This window comes from Scyliorhinus torazame, chromosome 15, assembly GCF_047496885.1.
Source record: "Scyliorhinus torazame isolate Kashiwa2021f chromosome 15, sScyTor2.1, whole genome shotgun sequence".
NCBI classification, from domain to species: Eukaryota; Metazoa; Chordata; class Chondrichthyes; order Carcharhiniformes; family Scyliorhinidae; genus Scyliorhinus; species Scyliorhinus torazame.
The window spans coordinates 22,836,804-22,861,336 of record NC_092721.1 but is presented as its reverse complement, the minus strand read 5'-3'; the positions used below and the strand labels follow the sequence as shown (position 1 = coordinate 22,861,336).

Below are 24,533 nucleotides of genomic sequence, written 5' to 3'. Positions count from 1 at the left end.
GGATAGCGATGAGGACTGTCAGAGGATACAGCAGGATTTAGATTGTTTGGAGACTTGGGCGGAGAGATGGCAGATGGAGTTTAATCCGGACAAATGTGAGGTAATGCATTTTGGAAGGTCTAATGCAGGTAGGGAATATATAGTGAATGGTAGAACCCTCAAGAGTATTGAAAGTCAAAGAGATCTAGGAGTACAGGTCCACAGGTCACTGAAAGGGGCAACACGGGTGGAGAAGGTAGGTAAGAAGGCATACGGCATGCTTGCCTTCATTTGCCAGGGCATTGAGTATAAGAATTGGCAAGTCATGTTGCAGCTGTATAGAACCTTAGTTAGGCCACACTTGGAGTATAGTGTTCAATTCTGGTCACCACACTACCAGAAGGATGTGGAGGCTTTAGAGAGGGTGCAGAAGAGATTTACCAGAATGTTGCCTGGTATGGAGGGCATTAGCTATGAGGAGCGGTTGAATAAACTCGGTTTGTTCTCACTGGAATGAAGGAGGTTGAGGGGCGACCTGATAGAGGTCTACAAAATTATGAGGGGCATAGACAGAGTGGATAGTCAGAGGCTTTTCCCCAGGGTAGAGGGGTCAATTACTAGGGGGCATAGGTTTAAGGTGAGAGGGGCAAGGTTTAGAGTAGATGTACGAGGCAAGTTTTTTACGCAGAGGGTAGTGGGTGCCTGGAACTCGCTACCGGAGGAGGTGGTGGAAGCAGGGACGATAGTGACATTTAAGGGGCATCTTGACAAATACATGAATAGGATGGGAATAGAGGGATACGGACCCAGGAAGTGTAGAAGATTGTAGTTTAGTCGGGCAGCATGGTCGGCACGGGCTTGGAGGGCCGAAGGGCCTGTTCCTGTGCTGTGCATTTCTTTGTTCTTTGTACAGAGGGTGGTGAATTTGTGGAACTCGCTGACCAATAGTGAAGTGGAGTCCGAATCATTAAATGGTTTCAAGAAGGAGATAGGTATATTTCTGATGGAAACAAACAGGTCAAAGGGATATGGGGAACAGGTGGGGAGGTGGATTTGAGAGCAGGAAGAGATTCAGCCATGATCTGATTGAATGATGGAACAGACACGAGGGTGGAATTGCCTGCTACTGCTCCTAATTCCTATGTTCCTATGATAGCAGAACAAATATAAAACTGGCATTTTGAAGTTGACATATTTCAATCAATAACAACATAATAAGAACAGATACAACTGTTACTGTAGACAGACCTTCCCGTTTCATTATAAATAAACACGGAATTATTACAATGCAAATGTGAACCGTTACTAGGAACATAATTCTGTCTGGAAGTAAACACTAAACTTTCGTATTTGACAACTAAAGTATTCCCAAATTCTACAAGACGTCGAATAGTTACAAATAAGGTAGCCAATTTAAACGAAATGAGGTAAGGCACATTTGCTTGATCACAAAGTATTTGAAACAGAGTACATTCCTGATTTGGAATTGACAGATTGACAGGCCATCACCGACTGAAAAATCATCCTCCATTGTAGTTCATTCCAATTAGACGGGTAACTCCAAAATCAACACAGCAGAAAAGAATGTGGCCGGACAAGTAGTAATAACTCAGATCTGTGTCACAGGCCTGGACTGACACTGAACTCCAAACGTAAACACATTGCAAAAAAAAAAAGTGAAAACTTGATACTGAAGTAAATTTTTTTTTAAATAAAAGAATCAGAATGTGCACAAAAATCATGTATTATCAAAATAAACAAGTAGGCAATACAATTTGTGACAGAATGCACGCCTCAGTTACTGGTAAGCAGCAGGTCACTTACATTTTTTAGCCTCCTCTGATTTTCTTCACGCCTGTTGGAGGTCAAAATATTCACGTCAGGACAAATAACTTGAGCACGTCCAGTCAAAAATGCATTTTGCTTAAAATACATTCCAATTTTTAAAGTCACCCATCTACAAAGGAGCAGCAACACGACTGCGCTCTCTACCCTGATGTTACAAAGGTTAGTTGTAGCTGTGAGCACTTGCAGAGCGGCACAGCAATCATTTACCAGAGAGAAATGTTGGCAGGGAACATGTGAAGGAAAAAAAAAAGTGAATTGCTGTTAGGTGCACGCCTCATTCCCTTGAATAAAATGATGGGATTATCTCGGAAGGTAAATCAAGGTGTGCACTATGATACAAACAGATGCTTCCAGTCAAGTTACTTATCCAGGTCACTTATGCGGAACTAGTGTGCACCAGTAACTATCTTGATGGCTGGCTCTTACTTTGCAGCCAAGGTAATTTTTTTGCCCAATCAACATGCTTTGCTACTGTATTTCATGTCCGTCTATTCCATTCATCCTCCTCACCAGCATTTATTACAATAAAGTTTCATTAAAAAAAAAAAAAAAAAGAGTCCCAAAAATTCATCGATGAACACATATGACACAGAAGGCGGCGTAAGCCATTCGGCCCATTGAACCTCCTCCGCCATTTGATAAGAATATGGCTAATCTGATTGTGGCTTCTACTTTACGGTCAATTCTCCATATTCTTTGACTCTCATCAATCGAAAATCTAACTAACTCTGCCTTATAAATATTCAATGACCAGCCTCCACTGCTCCCTGGAGAAGAGAATTCCACAGGCTAACAGCCCTCCGAGGAAAAGAAACTCTCCTCACTTTAGCCTGAAATGGGAGGCCCCTTTATTTTTCAACTCTGTTCAATAATTCTAGTCTCTCCCAAAAGGGGTAACATTCTTTCAGCATGCCCCCTATTAAGTTCCCCAAGGTTGGGCAGCACAGTGGGTTAGCACTGTTGCTTCACAGCTCCAGGGACCAGGTTCATGTCCGGCCCCAGGTGACTGTGGAGTTTGACCTATCTCCTCGTATCTGCGTGGGTTTCCTCTGGGTGCTCCGGTTTCCTTCCACATTCCGAAGATGTGCAGAATAGGTTGATTGGCCATGCTAAATTGCCCCTTAGTGTCCAAAAGGTTAGGTGGGGTTACTGGGTTACAGGGATACGGTGGAGGCGTGAGCTTAAGTAGGGTGCTCTTTCTAAGGGCCAGTGCAGACTCGATGGGCCAACTGGCCTCCATCTGCACTGTAAATTCTATGATCTTATAAATATCAATGAGATTGCCTCTCATTCTTCTAAATTCCAATGGGTACATTCCAATGTGCCAAACCTATTCTTTCAAGAGGCATCCCAGGAATCAGCTGAGTGAACTTTCTCCGCACTACTCTTAAAACAATTGTACCCTTTCATATCAAAACTTGTGCGGCTTGGCTCAAGACTCTCGCTTTGTCTCTCTTAGCAGAACATACCATTATACTACAGCATCTTCAATAGATGCCCACATTTCTTGTAAGGAGGCAAAAGAAAACTGGAAGCAGTCACCCTGGGCAAACTATAACATTCTCGGTCTGTTCAAGAGTGTTAACAGAAGTCTGCAGACCACTTGAAAGCCCCGCCTCCCAACTGGGCAATGCATCAGAAAGGGAAGAAATGTTAACATCCCGTAAAATTGTCGGGCACCACGGTATTAGTAGGACATCACGGTAACACAGTGGTTAGCACTGTTGCTTCACAGCAGCAGGGTCCCAGGTTCGATTCCCGGCTTGGGTCACTATCTGTGCGGAGTCTGCACGTTCTCCCAGTGTCTGCGTGGGTTTCCTCCGGGTGCTCCAGTATCCTCCCACAAGTCCCGAAAGAAGTGCTTGTTAGGCGAATTGGACATTCTGAATTCTCCCTCAGTGTACCCGAACAGGCGCCAGAATGTGGCGACTAGGGGCTTTTCACAGTAACTTCATTGCAGCGTTAATGCAAGCCTATTGTGATGGTAAAGATCATTATCATCAAAGGTGCTCTGATTAGGACAAGTTCTGGGACCGAAGACGATGCATTAACCCAGAACAAGTGCTATTTTTTAAAAATATATTTTTTTATTCTACATTTTCACATTTTTCTTCAAAACTTTACACCCCACCCACAAACAGTAAATGGTAACAAGTACAAAATCAATCCCCTTAACAGTACCAATGATCCCATCCTACCACCACCTCAAACAACGGCCCACCTGTCAATATATGCATCCAATAAACCAAACCCTCCCACAGTGGAAACAAAAAAACAAAGGAGAAAAAGAAAAAAGGAGTCCGGGACCGCCCATTGACCTATAGATTCCACTCCCCCCTCCCCCCCTACACACACCATCCAGCCTCTGAAAGAGTACCGTACATGATACCCAAGAGTTGTACGACCCCCCCCCCCCACCAAGTCTCCAGCTCCTCCCGTCCACTGCCTCTTGTAAAACTCCTCCTCCCAACCTCTGTTTCTTCCCCCCAACTTTCCACCCCGGCTAGACCACTCGGACCCTGTTCTGCCAGGCTCCGATGGCCGCAGCCCCTCCCCCCATCTCACTCCCGTTCACTGGCCGGCTTAAACCGGCCAGCATGGAGGCCCCCGCCCTGGTCCCTTTCCCTCTTGCCCGGCCCTACGAAAGCCCAGAGATCCCCTTTTAGCACACACACCCCGCATATCCACCTACACCCCAAAGAGCCCTCATTTCGAGTGAAAGTCCCATCCTTTCCCTTGTCCAAATATATACAATATTGGCTCCTTTAGCCCCTACACCCGCACGCAGTGAAACAAAAAAGAAGAAAATACAGTCATGAGGTTACATCGGCACATGGCCATTTCTCAATTTGTCAGAACAAGTGCTATTTTAACTGGGTGTGGAGATGCTGGCGATGGGACTGGGGTGAGCACGGTAAGAAGTCTTACAACACCAGGTTAAAGTTATTTTAAGTCAATACAATTCCACCCCACTGCCGGTCCAAATGACACATTCAAAGATCACCTTGACAAACCGTGTTCACCACTTAGGTAAAATGCCCAAAAGGCATAATTCAGTCTTGTTGAATAGCCCGATTATTAAAGCAATCGCTTCCTGTGTCAAGGCACAGCTTGTGTTTATAGATTATTCTGCATGATAAAGCCATCACTCTAAACCATCACAGAAGACTGGAGAAGGACAATGGGCAGAGTGGAATGGAAGAGCAGGTAAACCGGAATGGATCAGAAGAGTTTAAGAGAACATTTTTGACGGTAAGACGGGAGGAGGATTTTTGGAAGCGAGTTCCAGAGGGTGGATGCAGAATGGCTGCAAGAGCTGCGGCCAATGATGAAACAACAAGAATAGTGAACAAGGAATAGAGGAGTGAATGGCGGACTGGAAGGGATTACTGAGTCATAATAGAATCCCTACAGTGCAAGAGGTGGCCATTCAGCCATCGATTCTGAACCAACCCTCCGAAAGAGCACCCAACCTAAGCCCACTCTCTTACCCTATCCCCATAACCCTGTGCCCACCTAACCTGCACATCTTTGGACACGAAGGGGACATTTAGCATGGCCAATCTATCTAACCTGCTCATCTTTGGACACGAAGGGGACATTTAGCATGGCCAATCTATCTAACCTGCTCATCTTTGGACTGTGTGAGGAAGTCGGAGCATCTACGAGGAAATCCATGCAAACATGGGGATAACGTGCAAATTCCACATAGACAAGTCACCCAAGGCCAGAATTGAACCCGGGTTCTGGTGCTGTGAGGCAGAAGTGCCAACCACTATGCCACCATGTCGTCCTGAAGTGGGTAGTCAACATTTAACATGACGCGTGGGAGCAAAGGTGTGAACTTGAAATGGATTCCTGGTGATACTGTAAATCAGGGCTTTGAACGGCAGTGATTCAAGAGGGCGACACAACCACCACCTCAAGGGGCAGTTGGAGATGAGCAATAAATGCTGCGACCCTCACAGCCTCTGAAAGAATTTTTTTTTTTTTTTTTTTTTTTTTTTTTTTTTAAATCAGCATTACGAGAAGCAACATTTTGAATAATTTTCATGGAATCTGAGAGACCAGCCTGAAAGTCACAGACATCAAGGGCGCAATTCTCCCATCAGGAGACTAAGTCCCGCTCCCAGCCCTCTATTCTCCCGATCCCGGTTGGCTAGGAGAGGCGTCGCACCATTTACGCGCGCCGGGCCTTGGCGGCGCATAAATGCAGCGCCGCATAAATGACGCAGACGGCGCCGCGTAAATGATGCGGACAGCGCCACGTAAATTACGTCACCCACGCATGCGCAGTTGCCGTCCTCCCCGAGGACGCTCCGCAAGAAGATGTCGGATGGATCTTGCAGGTCGGCGGAGGAAAGGAGGTCCTCCTTCAGAGAGGCCGGCCCGCCGATCGGTGGGCAACGATCGCGGCCCAGACCCCTTTTGAGGCCGCCCCCGGTGTAGGAACCCCCCTCCCCCTCCCCACAGGCTGTCCCCGCACTGTTCCCGCCGGCAGCGACCAGGTGTGGACGGCGCCGGCGGGATGCCGTCGCGTTGGGTAGGACGCTCGGCCAGAGAATTTCTCGCCGCGCCGGTTTGGGCGGGGGGGGGGGGCAGGGGGGAAGAATCGCGTGCGGGTGCCGGGGCGGCGTGGTGGGACTCGCCCGCCGAGGGTGGGGGGGGGGGGGAATTCTGCCCCAAGTCTTAAGGAGTGCTAAAGGAATGGATTATAATCTCGCTAGGTCTGGGAGAAGGGATGGGTGAATGGTGGGAAACTCTTTGATAGCAGAAGACAGACAAAGCCCATTTGCAGAATGGATGTAGGGAGAAAATGCAACGCTAGATCAAGCAACATGCAAAAGATTCCTGCGTAGCCCATGACCATGATGATAATCAGGAAGACTGATGGGAATTGACATTGGAGAGAAGAAGCCAAGGTGAAATCTGGAGAACCACTGGAATGGAAAGGAAACACAATTTAAAGATAAAAGAGAAAGAAAATTGCTACCAATAAGCCCAAGACTCTCAAACCTCCAATTGGTGTAGCAGTTTTGGACCATTAGCTTATACAAGCCAGGAATGGGACTGTGACGGCACAAACTAGTTGCTCCACATGGGAAGACAGGCAAGACATTCGCACTATCATTTGGAGCTGTGCTCAATGTGGCCGCTACAAGTTACAGGGCTATTTTTTTTTTTTTTTTTTTTTAAATGTACTGTATCACCTAGTTCATCAGCAGGTATATTGTGAATCCCTCAGGTGTAACTGTACCCAATTTCTGATCAAAGGAAGGTCTCTCACGGCAGGAAGCTAGAAACATACTACACAGCAAAATAAATTCCTAGTTCAAGAACTACTCCTTCGAAACTGTACCGGGGCAAACATTAGATGTGATTTTCAGTCGATATCAATGCATACATTAGATATTAATTGGTGGCCAACATTTTTCAGATATTGCAAATAATTTGGATTAAGTTTTCAATTTTGGCCATTGGCATAGGATTCAGAGAATCCTAGAATCTCTACAAACGAAGGAGGCCATTCAGCCCATCGACACTCTGAAAGTGCACCCTACCTCGGCCCAACTCCCCGCCCTATCCCCGTAACCCCACCTAAGCTTTGGACACTAAGGGGTAATTTAGCATGGCCAATCCACCTAACCTGCACATCTTTGGACTGTGGGAGGAAACCAGAGGAAACCACGCAGACACAGGAAGAATGTGCAAACTCCACACAGACAGTCACCCGAAATCGGAATCGAACCCGGGTCCGTGGCACTGAGAGCAGTGCTAACCTCTGTGCCACCCAGAATGCATTGGTTTAATGTAGATATTCATGGCAAATTTGGGCTCGTTGGAAATGGTCTTCTCTTATCAATGTAAAAACAAGATCCTAAATGTGCACGTTTGCTTGAGGCTAGGATATGCTCCTTTTCACTGTGTGGTCACAGAAGGTAATGAGCAACTACTTCCCTTGTTGTTGTTTGATGAATTTTATATAACCACATGCAACTGTCAACATTCTTTGACCATGTGACGAATATTGCCACACAAGTTAGGTTTACAGACAAAAGCAATTTATTTCAACCATTAAATTGTAATATGAACTACAAATACTTAAAATCCAATTTGTATAAACATATGGACATGTCTAGAATGGGTGAACTTGGCAGAAAAGGTTTCAGAATGAAAAAAAATACTTGGATTAATGTCAGCTGACATTTTATTCTGTACTGAAACCATTTTATATTTGACAATTCTTTGTAGAAGCTAGTTTCTTTGAACATTTCCTTCAAACGGGGAAGGGGTGAAACTTCCTATTCCCAAATTGGTGTCACTGGACTAATAATCCAGAAACCCAAGTAATGCTCTGGGGATCCGGGGTTCGAATCCCTCCACAACAGACAGTGAAGTTTGAATTTAATGGAAGTCTAATCATGGTTATGAAACCATTGCCGTAAAAGCCCATCTGGCTCACGAACGCCCTTGAGGGAAGGAAATCTGCCACCCTTACTTGGTCTGGCCTACATGTGACTCCAGACCCACAGCATGGTTCTTGATTCTTAAATGCCCTCTGAAAAATGATGGCCTCTCGCGCCACTAAGCTCAAGGGAAATGCTTGGCCCAGCCAGCGATACCCACATCCAAATGAGTAAAAAGAAATCCTTGTGAGCAAGTGTTCTCAGGACAAATTAATGACTTAACTAACATATAAATAATTAAAATGCTTTGATCATGAAGACAATAGAAGATTTAACCACTTTGTATGTCTACCATTCAAAATCAAACAAACCGTTTTTTTTACAAAGGAGTGATGCAACGTTGATCTTTACAAGTATCTATCTACAGAGCTCCTTTATGGTATATTATAAGAGAAAAAAGGGTATTGGGCCAATGGCAAAATCAAAAAGGTTAGGGTCGATGGGTTTGAAGGTAACAAGGCAGAAGTGTTCTAAAGCATGAGTCTGTGACAGCTGAAAGTCCAGTGAAAGGAAGGGGAGATACAAATTAGGCCACGTTTGAAAGAGTAGAAGATATGCGCTAGAAACTGGGATGTGAGGAAGCTATGGGTACTTGCAGACATGGGTAAGAAACCAATGCAGGTTCAGCTCAGTCCAAGTGCGATGCCAAGGTGCTAAAATGCAGAGGTGTTCTGTGGAAGCTATGGTCTTGCTCACGTTGAGCTGAAGGAAGTTGACGGACCCAGGACATGATGTTGATCAGACAGCAGATTGGTGATCGAGAAGTGGTAAGAGGTGGATCAGCATGCAAAGTGTGGGATCATACCAATGAACAAAGTGTCATGAGAATGTCGCTTTAAGAAATGTTTGGATGCTCATATTACTGCAGTGATGTCAGAGTGTGGGTGGAGATAGGCTGTCTGTCACCTTTTTACTTTTGTTTTAAGCTGTTTGCTGTAGGATGTGTTTTAGTTTTGTTTTCAGTGTGGGAGCTGAAGCCAGACCAAGCAGGTGTACTGTTGATCTCTCTGCCATCAAAAGACTATCTCTTGATCATTTGGTGAATTTAGAATTATAAATGTTCTCAGTAGTGAATGTAAACCTAATGTGCTTCTGGTAGGTGGTGTTTAATTATTATGGATGTTAAAAGGAAAGCTTAAAGGATTACTTAGTGCTGTATTCTTTGGGGGTTGTATTTTAATTAATGGTTGCTAAGATGTTCACTATGTTTTAAAAAGGTTAACTTGAGTTCATAGAATAAACATTGTTTTGCTTTTTAAAAATACTTTTCCATTTCTGCTGTACCATACCCATAGAGTGGGCCTTGTGCTCCCCACACCACAATCTATTAAAAGTTGTGGGTCAGGTGAACTCCAGGATACACTTTGGGGTTCTCTAAACCCTGGCCCATAACAGAAGATAACAGAGAAAAGTCAAGGATGGGGTCTGAGGCCCATACCAAAGGAAATAGAAGCCTTGGCAGACTGCGTGGGGACAGGTAGGAGGGAAGGTTGTCTAGTGAACACTTAAAACTTTTTAAAACAAATGGGGTTACAATCAAAATACTATTTGTAGCATTGCAATTTCATTGCAGTGAAATCTTTAGAAACGCAACAAAAGCAGATGAAAGATTAGTCAAATTAGGACAATTTTTCTGTAATGAAGAATCCAAAGACAATGGGGGCGATCAAATGGTCTTGTCATGCCCGACAAGGTGACGTGACGGGGCCATTAAAACTTGCGAGAGACCCCACGCAAGATTTGCAATGCTCGGCACATCTTGCGAGATCTCGCGAGACGTCGCGACCTGGTTCTCACTCTCGCAAGGCAAGATCCAGATCAACATACTTAAGTGAGGCATGAGGCTCATTTAAATATGTCAGTGCTCAATTCTCTTTAGGCCTGGGAACGAACGCCTGCACCTGGGAGACCTCTCTGTGGCGCCGTTTAGCACTAGTCCATACAAACGTGGGCCAGGCGTAACGGCAACTGGTGGGTTTCCAGGCCATCAGAGGCTTGGTCGTTCTCGGAGCAGGGTGGTAACCTGGCAACGCCATGGTGGCATTGCCAAAGTGCAGTCTGGAGGGATTCGAGAGATGAGGTGGCATTTAAAAATGGCACTCCGATCTTTTCCTGCACTGGCAAGCTCGTCAGTGCAGGAAGTGAGGTAACTGCAGTCTCAGCGGGGTATTCCCAACTGGTCTTAGAATGTCAGTGCATTCAACTCAGGATCAATATGCAATAGATAATCAATGCAAGTATACCATAAAGGTCACAGAGTATCATCGGTACTAAGACAATTAAAATATAAAATCACTTTGGACAGGAGTTGAATTTTCGTAGCTATCCTTATTTTAAGTGGTTGCTAACTGTCTTGAAGCCTTTTATAAAATGGAACATCGTCAATACCAATCTTTTAATGCCAATTCCTCCTCCGTCCAAGGGTCAGTCACAAGCAGAAAACAACAAGCACATAAATGCAAGAATTTGGTTAAAAGTATTTTAATTAGTCATTTAAAACTCCAACCGCCCATTTTAATTGCCAACAGCAAACATTTATTGGATTTAATTTAAACAAAGAAAATTCACTTATTCACCCACTTATTGGAGTGTTTGATGGTCGAGCAATTTTCCTGATAACATTACACATTATGAGGCAAGTATTATAATATTTAAACTTTAAATATAAGCTTTAACTTTTATATATTTATCATTGGCTTACATTCCATTACATTTAAACTAATGTAAGGAATTGATATATTACGTTTCATCTAAATGTTATTAAAAACCCTAGTTTAAAATATATAGTCTATTAAAGCTGTAATGAATCTGTCATAAAAGGTGAGGCAATCATTCATTCCAACCCCTCACTTGGTTACAGATAAAGGGCTAAAGGAATAGTGTTGTAATTGCTGAAGAATCCCTGGAGTGTGGATAATTTAAGATTGTATTTAGTCCTGGCTAAGCAGGTCATGGAACTTAGTGGGATACAGATGATGCAATTAATGGGAGGAGCCAGAACTGTCAGTAGTTTTGCAGTGCGTTATAAGATTTTAAGCTGAAGCGCAGTTTTGCCAAATGCTGTTCGGTTGCGCAGAAGTGTACTGGGTCTGCTCTTGAAAGGATCTCTTCCAAATGCTTTTGTACAGATCAGCAAGTAATTGGTTTTGTTTGCTTAATTGGAATTAGCGGCAGGCGTAGAGAGGTAGTGGCAGGCGTAGAGAGGTAGCGGCAGGCGTAGAGGGGTAGCGGCAGGCGTAGAGAGGTAGCGGCAGGCGTAGAGAGGTAGCGGCAGGCGTAGAGAGGTGGCGGCAGGCGTAGAGAGGTGGCGGCAGGCGTAGAGAGGTGGCGGCAGGCGTAGAGAGGTGGCGGCAGGCGTAGAGAGGTGGCGGCAGGCGTAGAGAGGTGGCGGCAGGCGTAGAGAGGTGGCGGCAGGCGTAGAGAGGTGGCGGCAGGCGTAGAGAGGTGGCGGCAGGCGTAGAGAGGTGGCGGCAGGCGTAGAGAGGTGGCGGCAGGCGTAGAGAGGTGGCGGCAGGCGTAGAGAGGTGGCGGCAGGCGTAGAGAGGTAGTTCAGTTTTTCCTTTTATTTAAGAACTTTTTAAACTGTTAATTGTAAAGCTATTGTTTGAAGTTAATGTGGTTAGATCTGTGTTTAAATTAAAGTTTGCTGTAACATAAAAGATTCCTATTAGTCAGAGTCATTACCCCTGGGGTGAAGTATCCTTTCCTCACAGTCTATAAATTTTAAAAAATTGTTTGGGGGCTCGTCTGGTGTCCTGACAAAAGTTGGGGTCTGGACTGGTATACTAACAATCTGAGATCTTGCAAGCAATTCCAGACTGGTACATTAACAATCTGAGATCTTGCAAACAATTCCAGACTGGTATACTAACAATGTGAGATCTTGCAAACAATTCTGGACTGGTACACTAACAATCTGAGATCTTGCAAACAATTCCAGTCTGGTATACTAACAATCTGAGATCTTGCAAACAATTCTCAACATTTGCAGGCAGAGCATCAAGTTAAAAATGGCCTGATTAAAGTGGTAAAAATACTGCGATCATCAACATTATGGATAAGCTATGTTTGATCCTCAATAGATGCCCCTGAAGTTATAGCTGGGACGTATTCCAGTACTAAACAGCGCTTACCTTCTCATCATCTCAGCCCTGTATCTTTCAAGAAGAACAGCAATGTCAAAGGAGGAACATCATTTCCAAGACACGCGCATGCTGACTTACACGGTGAACCACCGTTCCTTCTTTATCACTGGATAAAAATCCAGAAATTCCCAACATGGAGTTCTATTACCACAGCAACTACTTTGGTTCAAGGAAAAATGTCATCACCATCACCTTCTTGGGGAAATTTGGAATGAGAAAAAATGTTTGAATTTGTTATTAGTACGTGTGCATTGCTGGGAAGGCCAGCATTTATTTCCCACCCCTAATGGCTGCAAGAAGGTGGTGGTGTGCAGCCTTCTTGAAACGCTATGGTCCAGATGGTGCAGGTACACACACAGCATTGTAAGAGCATTGTAAGGGAGGGAGTTCCGGGATTTTGACCCAATGACAGTGAAGGAACGGCGATATAGTTCCAAGTCAGAATGGGCGAGTGGCTTGGAGGAGAACTTGCAAGTAGTGGTGGTCCCATGTGTCTGATGCCCTTGATATTTTTGATGGTAGAGGTCATGGGTTTGGATGGTGGTGTTGAAGACCTTTGATGAGTTACTTCAGTGTGTCATGTAGTTGGTACACACTGCTGCCGCTGTGCATTAGTGGTGGAGAAAATGAATTTTTAAAATGGAGGATGGGGTGCCAGTCAAGTGGGTTGCTTTGCTGCCTTCATCTAACTTGCGTATATCTTGAAACAAAATATTTCTTCAAAGCTTATAATGAACCATACAGTGTTAACCCTTTACAATACACTAAAGTCTAAAGTACGACTACAGGCTTTATTGCAATCCTTTAGTACTTGGGAGACTACATTTGAGACTGCTTCATATAAGCATGGATTTTAATTAGCTGTACAAAGCAGTGTCTCCAATGGAAACCTCACCGATGAAATTGGTAAATCATTTGCTACGTGAAAATTCATAGTTCACATCCTTATCACGACAAACAAACAGGACTGTAGTTTGGCTTGTTGTTCAGTCAGTACTTGCTTTAGCACAAACAATGACATGAGCTAGGACAACAATTCTGAGCCGTGTTGCTACTTTGAACTCCACAAATCAAAAAGAAACTTGTTCAGGCTTGGAAGGAATATCGTAGGTAAGAGTTGCTAAGGAGTAACCGAAAACCAGTCCAAGTCACCACGCAACCCATTTTTGCGAGACAATTCCACCAGTTATTTAACCTTGTTCAGAAATGAAAGTGTTAGAAAGTCCTTCTTCTGTTCAAAAAGACAAACAGCAGAACATTACTCAATGTTATGGAGCTCTCATTTAGTCCATATGTCATCCAACCTACAATAGAATTAACAACTAAAATCTGAAACCCATGCTTTTCAAATGTGTTGCCTTTGATATTTAGTGATGTCCATATTAATACCCAGAACTCCTGGTCCCAGGGGTCATACCCCAGAACATACTCCGGCGGGGGGATACCCCCGGATGTCCCACCGCAAGGACTGCAGAGGAATTGCCCAGGAAATTCAATCTTCCAATGGGCAATTTAACCTTCACTGGAAAGCATCTGATGCTCCAATTTAAATCGGAGACTTTGGACGGTTCTGACCATCTTGTTAGAATTGTTAGCCAGGGAAAGTTGGAATTAAAACTACTTCAAACTGACCCCTTGACCCCGGAGCAGAATGGCAATCCGACTGAGATTTGCACTCTTCGGAAGTTCTGGCTCTAGCAAACACCAACTTACCTTTTGTCTTTCTGTCCATGATATCTTTGTCAAACTCCACCTACTGCTGGCCCCCTACCCAGCCCCACCACTCCACGCTCCCCCTCAACTGTATAAATCTGACCCTATTTCCAGTTCTCTCCAGCTTTGATGAAGAGTCGTCGATACTCGAAATGTTAGCTCCCTTCTCTCGCCGCAGGTGCTGTCAGACCTGCTGGGATGGTGCAATATTTTCTGTTTTTGTTTCGGAATCCAGCATCTGCAGTAATTTGCTTTTATTTTACTGACTTCATTTCAAAAGATTGCTCCATGCAACAGCGTACAAGCTGTATAAAATTCTGTTCACATTATACAGTAACTGTATAGCGTCACAAACGTTTTTGATCGATTGTGAGAAACAGCTAGGGTGTTAGCTATACATCCGCATTAAATCTTTATAGTCTGTGCCTAATATTTGAACTAATCTGCCACACAGCATCAGATAAAATGGCAGCATACGTCCACGTAATAAAAACTTACCAAAGTACAACTTTATCCTGGTTTTCAATATCATGTTGCCAAGAGCAGCAAATGCTGCATATTCCCTTAATTATGGCAGAAGCCACAGCATTTTTAAAAATCCTCTCACCCTCCCAGAAACCTTGGGTAATTCAGTTTTCCTGAGGTCACCCAGCTGTCTTTTCAATTGATGTTGAAATCAACTGCCTCTGTTAATATATTGGAAATCTGTGTGCACTTCCTGTGAACTTGTTCCATTATAAAACACACGTCCATATTTATAATAGGAAGTGGCTCGTTTAAAATTGACACTCTGCAATCAACATCAGGCCAGTGCAGACGCCACTGCTGCCAACAGGGGCCAACGTTTAGTGTTCCTCGGGCTGGCCCGCGCCTGACCTGCAAGCACGTTAAACCATGCACGAGGACAATGGGCGCTTGGCCGGTTCATCATGCACTCGCACGGTCCGCAGACGTGGGCGCAAGAGTCAGCAGCATGCCCACCAACAACTAAGCAGGCAGTTTTGCCCATTAAAGGGCCAATTGAAAGCAACTGTAAATGGCCAGTCTACCTTTATGGTTGGTATGTGGGCCGAATGGCTAGGCGGCCTTTACATTTTAAGCTGCAACCTTGATCCAGGGCGGGATGAAATATCAGGGCTGAAATTAACTGCTTGGGGACTGAGGTTTGTGCTTGAACATGTGGCCTAGATATTGTTTGCAGCCTTCTTCCTACGGGATTTATTTTGTGCGGGTCTGCACCCGCCCTGCTCCCTGTGCCCACCCTCTTCCTGCCCTCCCCAGCAATCTTTAACCTTTTCCAGCGCGCATTTCACACTGGCTGCCTATTAATTTGCCAGCCAGCGTGAGATTGTGATGCGAGGCTGATTGCGGTCAGAAGCGCATTACGCGTCTGCTTAGAAGCCCCGTGTCTGCTGCCAAGCCCAAGTGCGGACACCCGATGTGCGGAAAATACAAGCCAGGGTGTAACTGCAACGTGACCCATTTGCACGTGAACGCTGGAAGTTAGAATGCAAACCTAAAGATAAATGCGCACGATTAGAAAATGACTAACGTTCAAAAACATGTCACTTCCTTATGTCCTCTGGCTTCTTCTCTTCAATCATTTCAGAAGATGAAGCAATAGGACTTATGAATAAAACAACAAAAACAAGTAGTTTAGTTTTTTGGAGAGCTTTTTCCACACCCTTAGGAAATGCCACAGTGCTCCAAATGTAATGGATTCTTTTTTGAAGTGAAGTTACTGTTAATGTCGGCAAAAGACACTGCTTAATCGGCTTTAAAAAGCAAGGTGATTCAGAAGTTTATAGATGTAATTAGATTAATAACCATGGATTAAAACAAAACCCCCCCAGCAGCTACACAATAACTAAGGCAATAGTAGGCCCGATCTTCCCAAAAGGGAACAAAGACCCAAGCGAGCACGTTTAGCCGAGTGTTCCCCCGGCACTCGCAGTGCCAAAAAACACATGGCTATTCAACGGGGCTCGCTTTGAAGTAGGGGACTGAACGGGAATGTTTGGCCCAGGCCGCTCATAGCTCCCCATTGTAAAAAACGGGGCTTCGCTCTCTGGAACTCCCCAGTATAACGAAAGATCTGGATGCCAGTTTTACATTTTTTTTTTAATGGCGTCCCGATCTCAGAGGTCCTGAAAAGAATCTCCCCCCTCAGCCCGAACGCAACATGGAAGGGTCACCCGCCCTCCCCTCCACCCCTCCCCCCAATCAACCCTCTCCCCAACATGCACGCCAGGCACCCGCCATCCAATTTCGTGCGCGCAAGAAATGCCAGCTTGGCACCTTGGAATTGCCAACCTGGCACCTTGGCAGCACCCTGGTCAGTTGAAAATGCCACCTCGGCACTGCCAGGCTGGCACCCAAGTGGCATTGTCAGGGTGCAAGGCTGGCACCAGCAGTGCCAGGGCACCACTCTGCCCAAAGGACATGCAGCTGGGAGCCTCCAATCCCAGTGGAGACCCCCTACGAGTGCCATGCCATCTAGTGCCTGTGGGATCCAGTGCTGAATGACGCTTGCCCGAGGTCCCAGAGGTGAAGGGATTGAATCCGAAAGCCTCAGTTACCTCAGGACTCTGCACATTAGGGTAATGCTGACTGCCTCGCCCTCATATGGAGATTGTTAAAATGTGATCCGGCCCATTGTGGGCAGGATTCCCCTTGCAACGTCTCGCGAGATTGCATTGAATCTCGCGAGGCATTGCGAGCTGGGTAGATCCCAGGAGCGGGGTCTCCTGGCTTTCACTGGCCACGCTGCGCCTCGGCAAGCTGATTTTCCAGCGCAGTGTGGCCGGAGGATCACCCCCAGTGTCTCAACCTTGGAGGATTAGAAAAAGACCATCATTCAAGTTCATTGCCATCTACATCAACATCAGCCAGTTGTCTTCACTACTGCAATGTAAGAAAATGCAGCAGTCAATTTATACAGAACAAAATCCGACAGTCAGTACTGAAATAAGCAGTCAGATAAATCAGTTTGGACAGTGTTGATTGAAAGGTAAATGATGGTGAAGGCATTGCTTAAAAATATCCCTGCTCTTCAGACATTGGGATATCTTGAACATGTTTATGAACTTATACCCGGATCACAGAACTATTGGAAAATTAGAAGATTTCCCCTTCCCCACAATCCCTCCAAAGAGTAGCAAATGGCTGAAACCGAGACACGACCAAACCATTTAACATTTTGATTGTTTAAAGTGAACATCCATTCAGATAGTTGGTCTGAGCTGGTCGGTAGAGGTGGTGGTATGGAGGTTTGCGGCTTGTCATCACCATAAACTCATCTCTGCTGGAAACTGTTGGGCAATGGCTCTCGTTCTGTCGTCCCCTCAATAGCAGGAAGCCAACGACTGTTCAGGTTTCCAAATGAATTGCGGTCATCTGACAAGATACCAACCAACACTTGCCTATGTCTCCCCCCCCAAAAAAACTACTTCTGAGCAAAGGGGAATTTGGAAAAAAAAATGATGAAGTATAATACTATAAGAATGAGTCATCAAATATCCCTGGGTAGCACAAGAGTAAAAACGTAGGAACACCTTGGACATTGGTTCAACTCAAGTGATTTAAGGATAACATGTAATTGGACAACAGTGGAAATGGATGTTTTTTTTTGTGTGTGTGGTTTTGTGCAATTTTCTTTGGGAAGCAGGGAGTGTGTTGAAAGGTTTGCCTTCTAGAAGTTGAACATTAGCATCTTCAGCAAAGCGAGGTGCACATAGCTTGCAGGCCAAATAACCTTTTCTTAGTCATTCTTCCAGCATTGCAACAGGAATTAGACCTAAAGCACTTTGGGATATGTCATATGAGGAGCGGTTGAGGACTCTGGGTCTGTACTCATTGGAGATTAGAAGGATGAGGTGTATCTTATTGAAACTTACAGGATACGGAGGGACCTAGATAGAGTGGACGTGGAGAGGATGTTTCCACTCGTGGGGAAAACTAGAACCAGAGGGCACAGCCTCAGACTGAAGGGACGATCCTTTAAATCAGCGATGAGGAGGGATTTCTTCAGCCAGAGGGTGGTGAATCTGTGGAACTCTTTGCCGCAGAAGGCTGTGGAGGCCAAGTCACTGAGTGTCTTTGAGACAGAAATGGATAGTTTTTTGATTAATAGGGGGATCAGGGGTTATGGGGAGAAGGCAGGAGAATGGGGATGAGAAACATATCAGCCATGATTGAATGGCGGAGCAGACTCGATGGGCCGAATGGCCTAATTCTACTCCAGTGTCTTATGGGATGTCCTCTGGTCACGAAAAATTGCTGTATAAATGCAAGTTCCTTTCCTTGTGTTTCAATCCCGGCATAGCTATGTTACAAACTGCTTCAAATTCATTTTCACTCTTAATTGTTTTATGTAAAGAAAAAGAAAAAGTTCAAATTGAATTGCGAATGTCATTTGCCTTAACCACAGTTTCTTCACGTTCGGAGACCCTATCAGGTAGGTATAAAATATCTTTATTCTGACAGAAGCAGGGAGTTTTTCCCCCTCGATATTTTGTCCAACTTTTATCTTTAGGTTAATGCCTCCAAGCAGATTATCTGATCACTTAATTCATTACTGCTTGGTGGACTTTGCTACTGATAAATTGGCTTCCGCATTTCTTTCTTTTTTTTAAATAAATTTAGAGTACCCAATTAATTTTTCCAATTAAGGGGCAATTTAGCGCGGCCAATCCACCTACTCTGCACATCTTTGGGTTGTGGAGGCGAAACCCATGCAGACACGGGGAGAATGTGCAAACTCCACATGGACAGTGACCCAGAGCCGGGATCGAACCTGGGATCTCAGCGCTGTGAGGCAGCAGGGCTAACCCACTGCACCACCGTGCTGCCCCGGCTTCCGCATTTCTCTACAACAGTGAGCCTTCGCAATTCTTCATTGACTGTGAAGTGCTTTGAAGCGAGAAAGGAGAGTGTACATAAATGGCTACTTTATTTTTAAATTTAAAAAAAAAGGCGGATTACCACTTTGCATTCAGAATCCTAAAGCCTGGATCATATATTATACATCTAAAATAGGGTTCTCAATTAATGTAGCTCATCCAAAGCTCTATGCAAGTCATCTGGGAAGTGCTAAACTGCTATTGCAGTGGAGACCTGGAATCCCCAAAACACAACTCTGTTACCAGTGCCCTTAGTTCCCCATTCGACGCAACGCATATCTCTGCGTTTGGGACCCAAACATGGATCAGTGCCACGCTCATCCCCATCTCGGCTGAAGTATTGGGCACCAAGGCACACATCTACAATACAGCGCTGAAAGATGCACAATATAGACAAGGCAGTACATCCAATGTTCCTGGACAGGAATAACCAGCAGGCTATCTGAACCCAGTAAGCCACTTTCTGTGACCAGTACAATCATTTCAACTGAAACAATGCAATGATCACATTGGAATCCTGGATCAGCAAGGCTGGGGCGAGGGGATGGGGGCAGGAAAGAAGGGGGCCTTACTGACTAGGAATAGATAGCATTCAGGCTTATGTTTGCCCTCTTCAGCTCAGGGCACTGAAGCCAATTGTAGCATTTGAATGATCTCCCGGTTGAGACAACCAAATAATAATAATAATCTTTATTAGTGTCACAAGTAGGCTTACATTAATACTGCACTGAAGATACTGTGAAAATCCCAAACTCACTACACTACGGTGCCTGTTTGGGTACATGGAGAAGAATTTAGAATGTCCAATTCACCTAATAAGCATGTCTTTCGGGACTTCATAGAATTTACAGTGCAGAAGGAGGCCATTCGGCCCATCGAGTCTACACCGACCCCTGAATGAGCACCCAACCAAAGCCCATACCTCCACCCTATCCCCATAACCCAGCAACCCACCTAACCTTTGGACACGACAGGGCCATTTAGCATGACCAATCCACCTAACCCGCACAATCTTTGGCCTGTGGGAGGAAACCGGAGCACCGGGAGGAAACCCACGCAGACACAGGGAGAATGTGCAGACTCCGCACAGACAGTGACTCAAGCCGGGAATGGAACCTGGGACCCTGGCGTTGTGAAGCAACAGTGCTAACCACTGTGCCGCCCAAACTTAAACAAGGAACATAAACCTTGTATGCCTCTGCGACACACTGCACAGTGCATTTATCAACGAAGTATGGAGTAATTCTATTAGAAAACGCAAAATCGATTAACAAAAAAACTCTTTCAGCAGCTGATGTGCCGGCCCAGCACCATACAACATGAAAAATAAAAAAATGCACAAATGTTCCTGCAGGGGTCCATTTATTCCTCAAATAATTTAACATGATAAATTTGTTCAGCAAAGTTAAAATCAAACCTTCCCTGAAATATATTCATACCATTGGCCCGATCACCTTCACTGTTTTCAAAGCATCCACCTCACTTTTCACAAATGTGAAAAGGTGCAGTATGTGCAGTGTACGGAGGTAGAACAATTACATAGAAAGCAACAGCGTGCAAAGCCGTGCCACATCTTTCATGACATTGTTGTGTCCCAAAGCCCTCCAATTATTGCAATATTCGTCACTGTCGTAGGAAACATAGCAGCCAATTTGCACGCAGAGAGCTCCCACATAACAGCAACATGGTAACGGCCAGACCATTTGCTTCAATATTATTAGTTGAGGGATAAACACTGGCCAGGCCACCAAGCCGAGAATGAGGAAATGAACAGAAAGGCATGATGGGTAGTTAAGCCAAGTTCGGAGTAAAATCTTAATGTGCAGCCTGCAAGTGGGATTCAAGGCAGGAAGAAGGGGGATGGGCAGCCATTAGGACCGTTTCTTTGTGCAGAGGATGGTGCAGAGGATGCTGGGTGAAAGGGTCCCAGAGGGCTGAGGAATGTGGAATCAGCCTATTAGGATCAGTAATTGTGAAGATCAGCTTATATGGCCAGGTCAAGGAATGTGTGGGAAAGCCTATGGGAGCTTTACTGCCATCTTGCCTTATTTGGTCGTGTGTGAAACCTGATTCTTTGTTCATGTGTATAAGATGTTATGTTGCTTTGTTTTCACTCTCTTGCTCTGGGGATCTCAGGAAGAGTCTTGGTCCTGCTGTTATCAAAGTGAGTCTAGCTTGCAAGCTATTTGAAATAAAATAAATCAATACCTACGATCCCGACTCAGCGTTTTACTGAGACCAGACTGAGAGCAGAAAGAACTCAATATCGTCAAGAACAGAGAACATGCTTCCCTCATTTTACTCAAGAAAGTAGTGGCCTTTCCAGTGATTTGAATATACCACTGTGGCATACTGGAGTAGTGTGTGCCATTCTGGTCGCCACATTATAGGAAGGATGTAACTGCACTGGAGGGGGTGCAGAGGCGAATCACCAGGATGTGGCCTGGGATGGAACATTTAAGTTACAAAGACAGGTTGGATAGGCTTGGGTTGTTTTCGCTGGAGCAGAGAAGACGGAGGGGATGACCTGATTAAGGTGTACAAGATCATGAGGGGCATGGACAGGGTGGATAGCGTGCAGCTGTTCCCCTTAGTTGAAGGGTCAGTTACAAGGGGACACAAGTTGAAGGTGAGGAGCAGGAGGTTTAGGCGGGGGAATTTGAGGAAAAGCTTTTTGACCCAGAGGGTGGTGGTGGTCTGGAATGCACGGGCTGCGAGGGTGGTAAGAGGCGGGTTGCCTCACATCCTTTTAAAAGTACCTGAATGAGCACTTGGCACGCTATAACATTCAAGGCTATAGCCCAGGTTCTGGCAAGTGGGATTAGGTGGACAGGTCAGGGCCTTTCATGCGTCGGTGCAGACGCGATAGGCCGAAGGGCCTCTTCCCCACTGTAGTATTAATTCTGTGATGCAATACTTAGCTTCAGAAACATAGAAACTCAGGAACAAGCTGTGGCTTGTTTTAGAAAAAAAAAACAACTCCAATTCTTGGACGACTTGTGTTATTTCTGTACATGTGATCCATAGACCAGCTTTCTATCAGCAATAGTTCAACAACACCTGCAGATGTGTTCAGGCGTAAACAAAACAGACAACTGATAGACGTAGAAAATTGCAGTCGCACAAGTTTTACACCTTTCACAAGAGTTTGCAACTCAGGCCTATTAAAATACACTGCTGATTGGCTGGTGCCATTAACCACACATGTGATTTGTTTCAAATATTTTAATCCCTTCAAAGAGCACGGAGAGGAATCGAGACTGTAATGTGCATTCTCTCCGTGTGGCACAGCTTCTTCAAAAGGAAGATTTTCGCCAAGTCTGGAATTAATATTGCCGCATTCACTGGAAATTCAGTGATGTTGATTGCAGAGTGTCAAAGAAAGGATTATCGTCGCTAAAAATTAGTAAACAACTTCCCAGTAAGCTCTCCAAGGCGAGTCTTTGCTATTCCTACAAATACAGTAAAATGAATGAGACCTTGAAGTTTAAAAAGCGTCAGATCTAAACTCTCACCATGTACATTATAAGTTATCATGTATCTTGGTATCAGAGGCTGTCTTTGAAGCCAACATGGCTGAAACACAGTATTAACTACGGAATGAGTTTCTGCCAGACCCTGTTTTGGTCAGCTTAAGGATCACATGCTCTCCTTCATTCTCCTCTTCAGACAGCAGCAGTTCACAGTGAAGTATAGTTCCACAGACAGCAGATCCTCTCTCGTGGCCTTGTCCAAAGTAATCATCCTACATACAAGGCCAGACAGTGGAGTCCCAAACCACCTGACCATTTTAAGAAGTCTTACAACGCCAGGTTAAAGTCCAACAGGTTTGTTTCGAATCGCTAGTTTTCAGAGCACTGCTCCTTCCTCAGGTGAAGAGGCAGCGCTCCGAAAGCTAGTGATTCGAAACAAACCTGTTGGACTCTAACCTGGTGTTGTAAGACTTCTTACTGTGCCCATCCCAGACCAATGCACCGGTATCTCCACAACCTGACCATTAGTCAACACAGACAATCCTATCTTATCACCCCCGTTCCAACTGCACATACTCCTTCCCAAAAAGGGCATAGAGATTACTGTGCCACAAAATAGAAACCCGAACTAAATTCCTTTGCCTCGCTTGTCATCAACAATTTAAGGATCTAGTTATGCCCTTGTCAAGGCCAGGTTAAATCAGCAGGGATTAAATTCTGTGTACTACCTCACAGGATCGTTTGCTCCCACAGCTCCCATGATTCATAGAACATAGAACATACAATGCAGAAGGAGGCCATTCGGCCCATCGAGTCTGCACCGGCCCACTTAAGCCCTCACCCTATCCCCGTAATGCAATAACCCTTCCTAACCTTTTTGGTCACTAAGGGCAATTTATCATGGCCAATCCACCTAACCTGCACATTTTTGGACTGTGGGAGGAAACCGGAGCACCCGGAGGAAACCCACGCAGACACAGGGAGAAAGTGCAGACTCCGCACAGACAGTGACCCAAGCTGGGAATCGAACCTGGGACCCTGGCGCTGTGAAGCCACAGTGCTATCCACTTGTGCTACCGTTGTGCCAAGAGAGACAAGTTATTTTTGAATACAATGAGATCTTAAATTGCAGATCAAAGTCATGCCAAAGACCGTAGGGGGCAGGCTCATGAAATGAAAATGATAAGAAAATCGCTTATTGTCACAAGTAAGCTTCAAATGAAGTTACTGTGAAAAGCCCCTAGTTGCCACATTCCGGCGCCTGTTCGGGGAGGTTGGTACGGGAATTGAACCGTGCTGCTGGCCTGCCTTGGTCTGCTTTCAAAGCCAGCGATTTAGCCCTGTGCTAAACCCACCCCTAATCAGCAGTTTCCTCACCACCCTCTGATGCCAATTTTAAAAATGAGATATGTAGACCATTCTCATCTCGTCAGTTGTTTGCTACTGTCTGTGTAAACAGGCCAATGTAGTCCAACTTACCCGCACGCTAAAACTCTAATAATCCTCTCGCCACAGCTGCAGCTGCCTCAAAGACATTGCACATGACGACATGGAAGCAAACAAAACATTCTTCAAAACATAATGGAAAGTCACACTTTTGAAAGGAAATGCAGCTTCTGCCCATCTGTTTGATAAACAGCTCACAGGCCATGGGCAGGGAGGGTAAGGGAAGTAAAGCGAGGCCAGGATCCACACTCTCAATTGGCCCACATTAAACCTTCTAGGAGTGTGCGCTCTGTGTACAGGACGAAGCCCAGTGGTGATGGCCTCCCTGCACAGTCAGTCCACCATCCCTCCCCCTCGGGGCTTAAACTTGAAGTCTAGCCACTTACTCAAGAACTGCAGGACCTAAAGGAAACCTAGTTCAGCAGGCGTCAACATCATCCAGGTATTTGGGCGAAAAACGGTGGAGTTGGGCCAAGGTGGGGGGAAACAAGAGCTTAAACACTTTCCAGATACGCCCAACACCACACCATTTTCCCAGAGCTTTTTCAGTACAGTTTTCAC

General features: G+C 45.1%; 1 protein-coding gene across 5 annotated transcripts in view; it reads right to left on the bottom strand.

Moving 5' to 3' along the window:
* Positions 1 to 24,533, bottom strand: part of lmo7a (LIM domain 7a) — a 257,694-nt gene that overhangs the window by 98,913 nt on the left and 134,248 nt on the right. For all 5 annotated transcript variants that reach the window (XM_072476155.1, XM_072476159.1, XM_072476160.1 and 2 more), the window contains exon 6: positions 1,804 to 1,834. In XM_072476155.1, the coding sequence (XP_072332256.1) occupies positions 1,804 to 1,834 (31 nt within the window). The remainder of the gene's footprint in view (positions 1 to 1,803; positions 1,835 to 24,533) is intronic.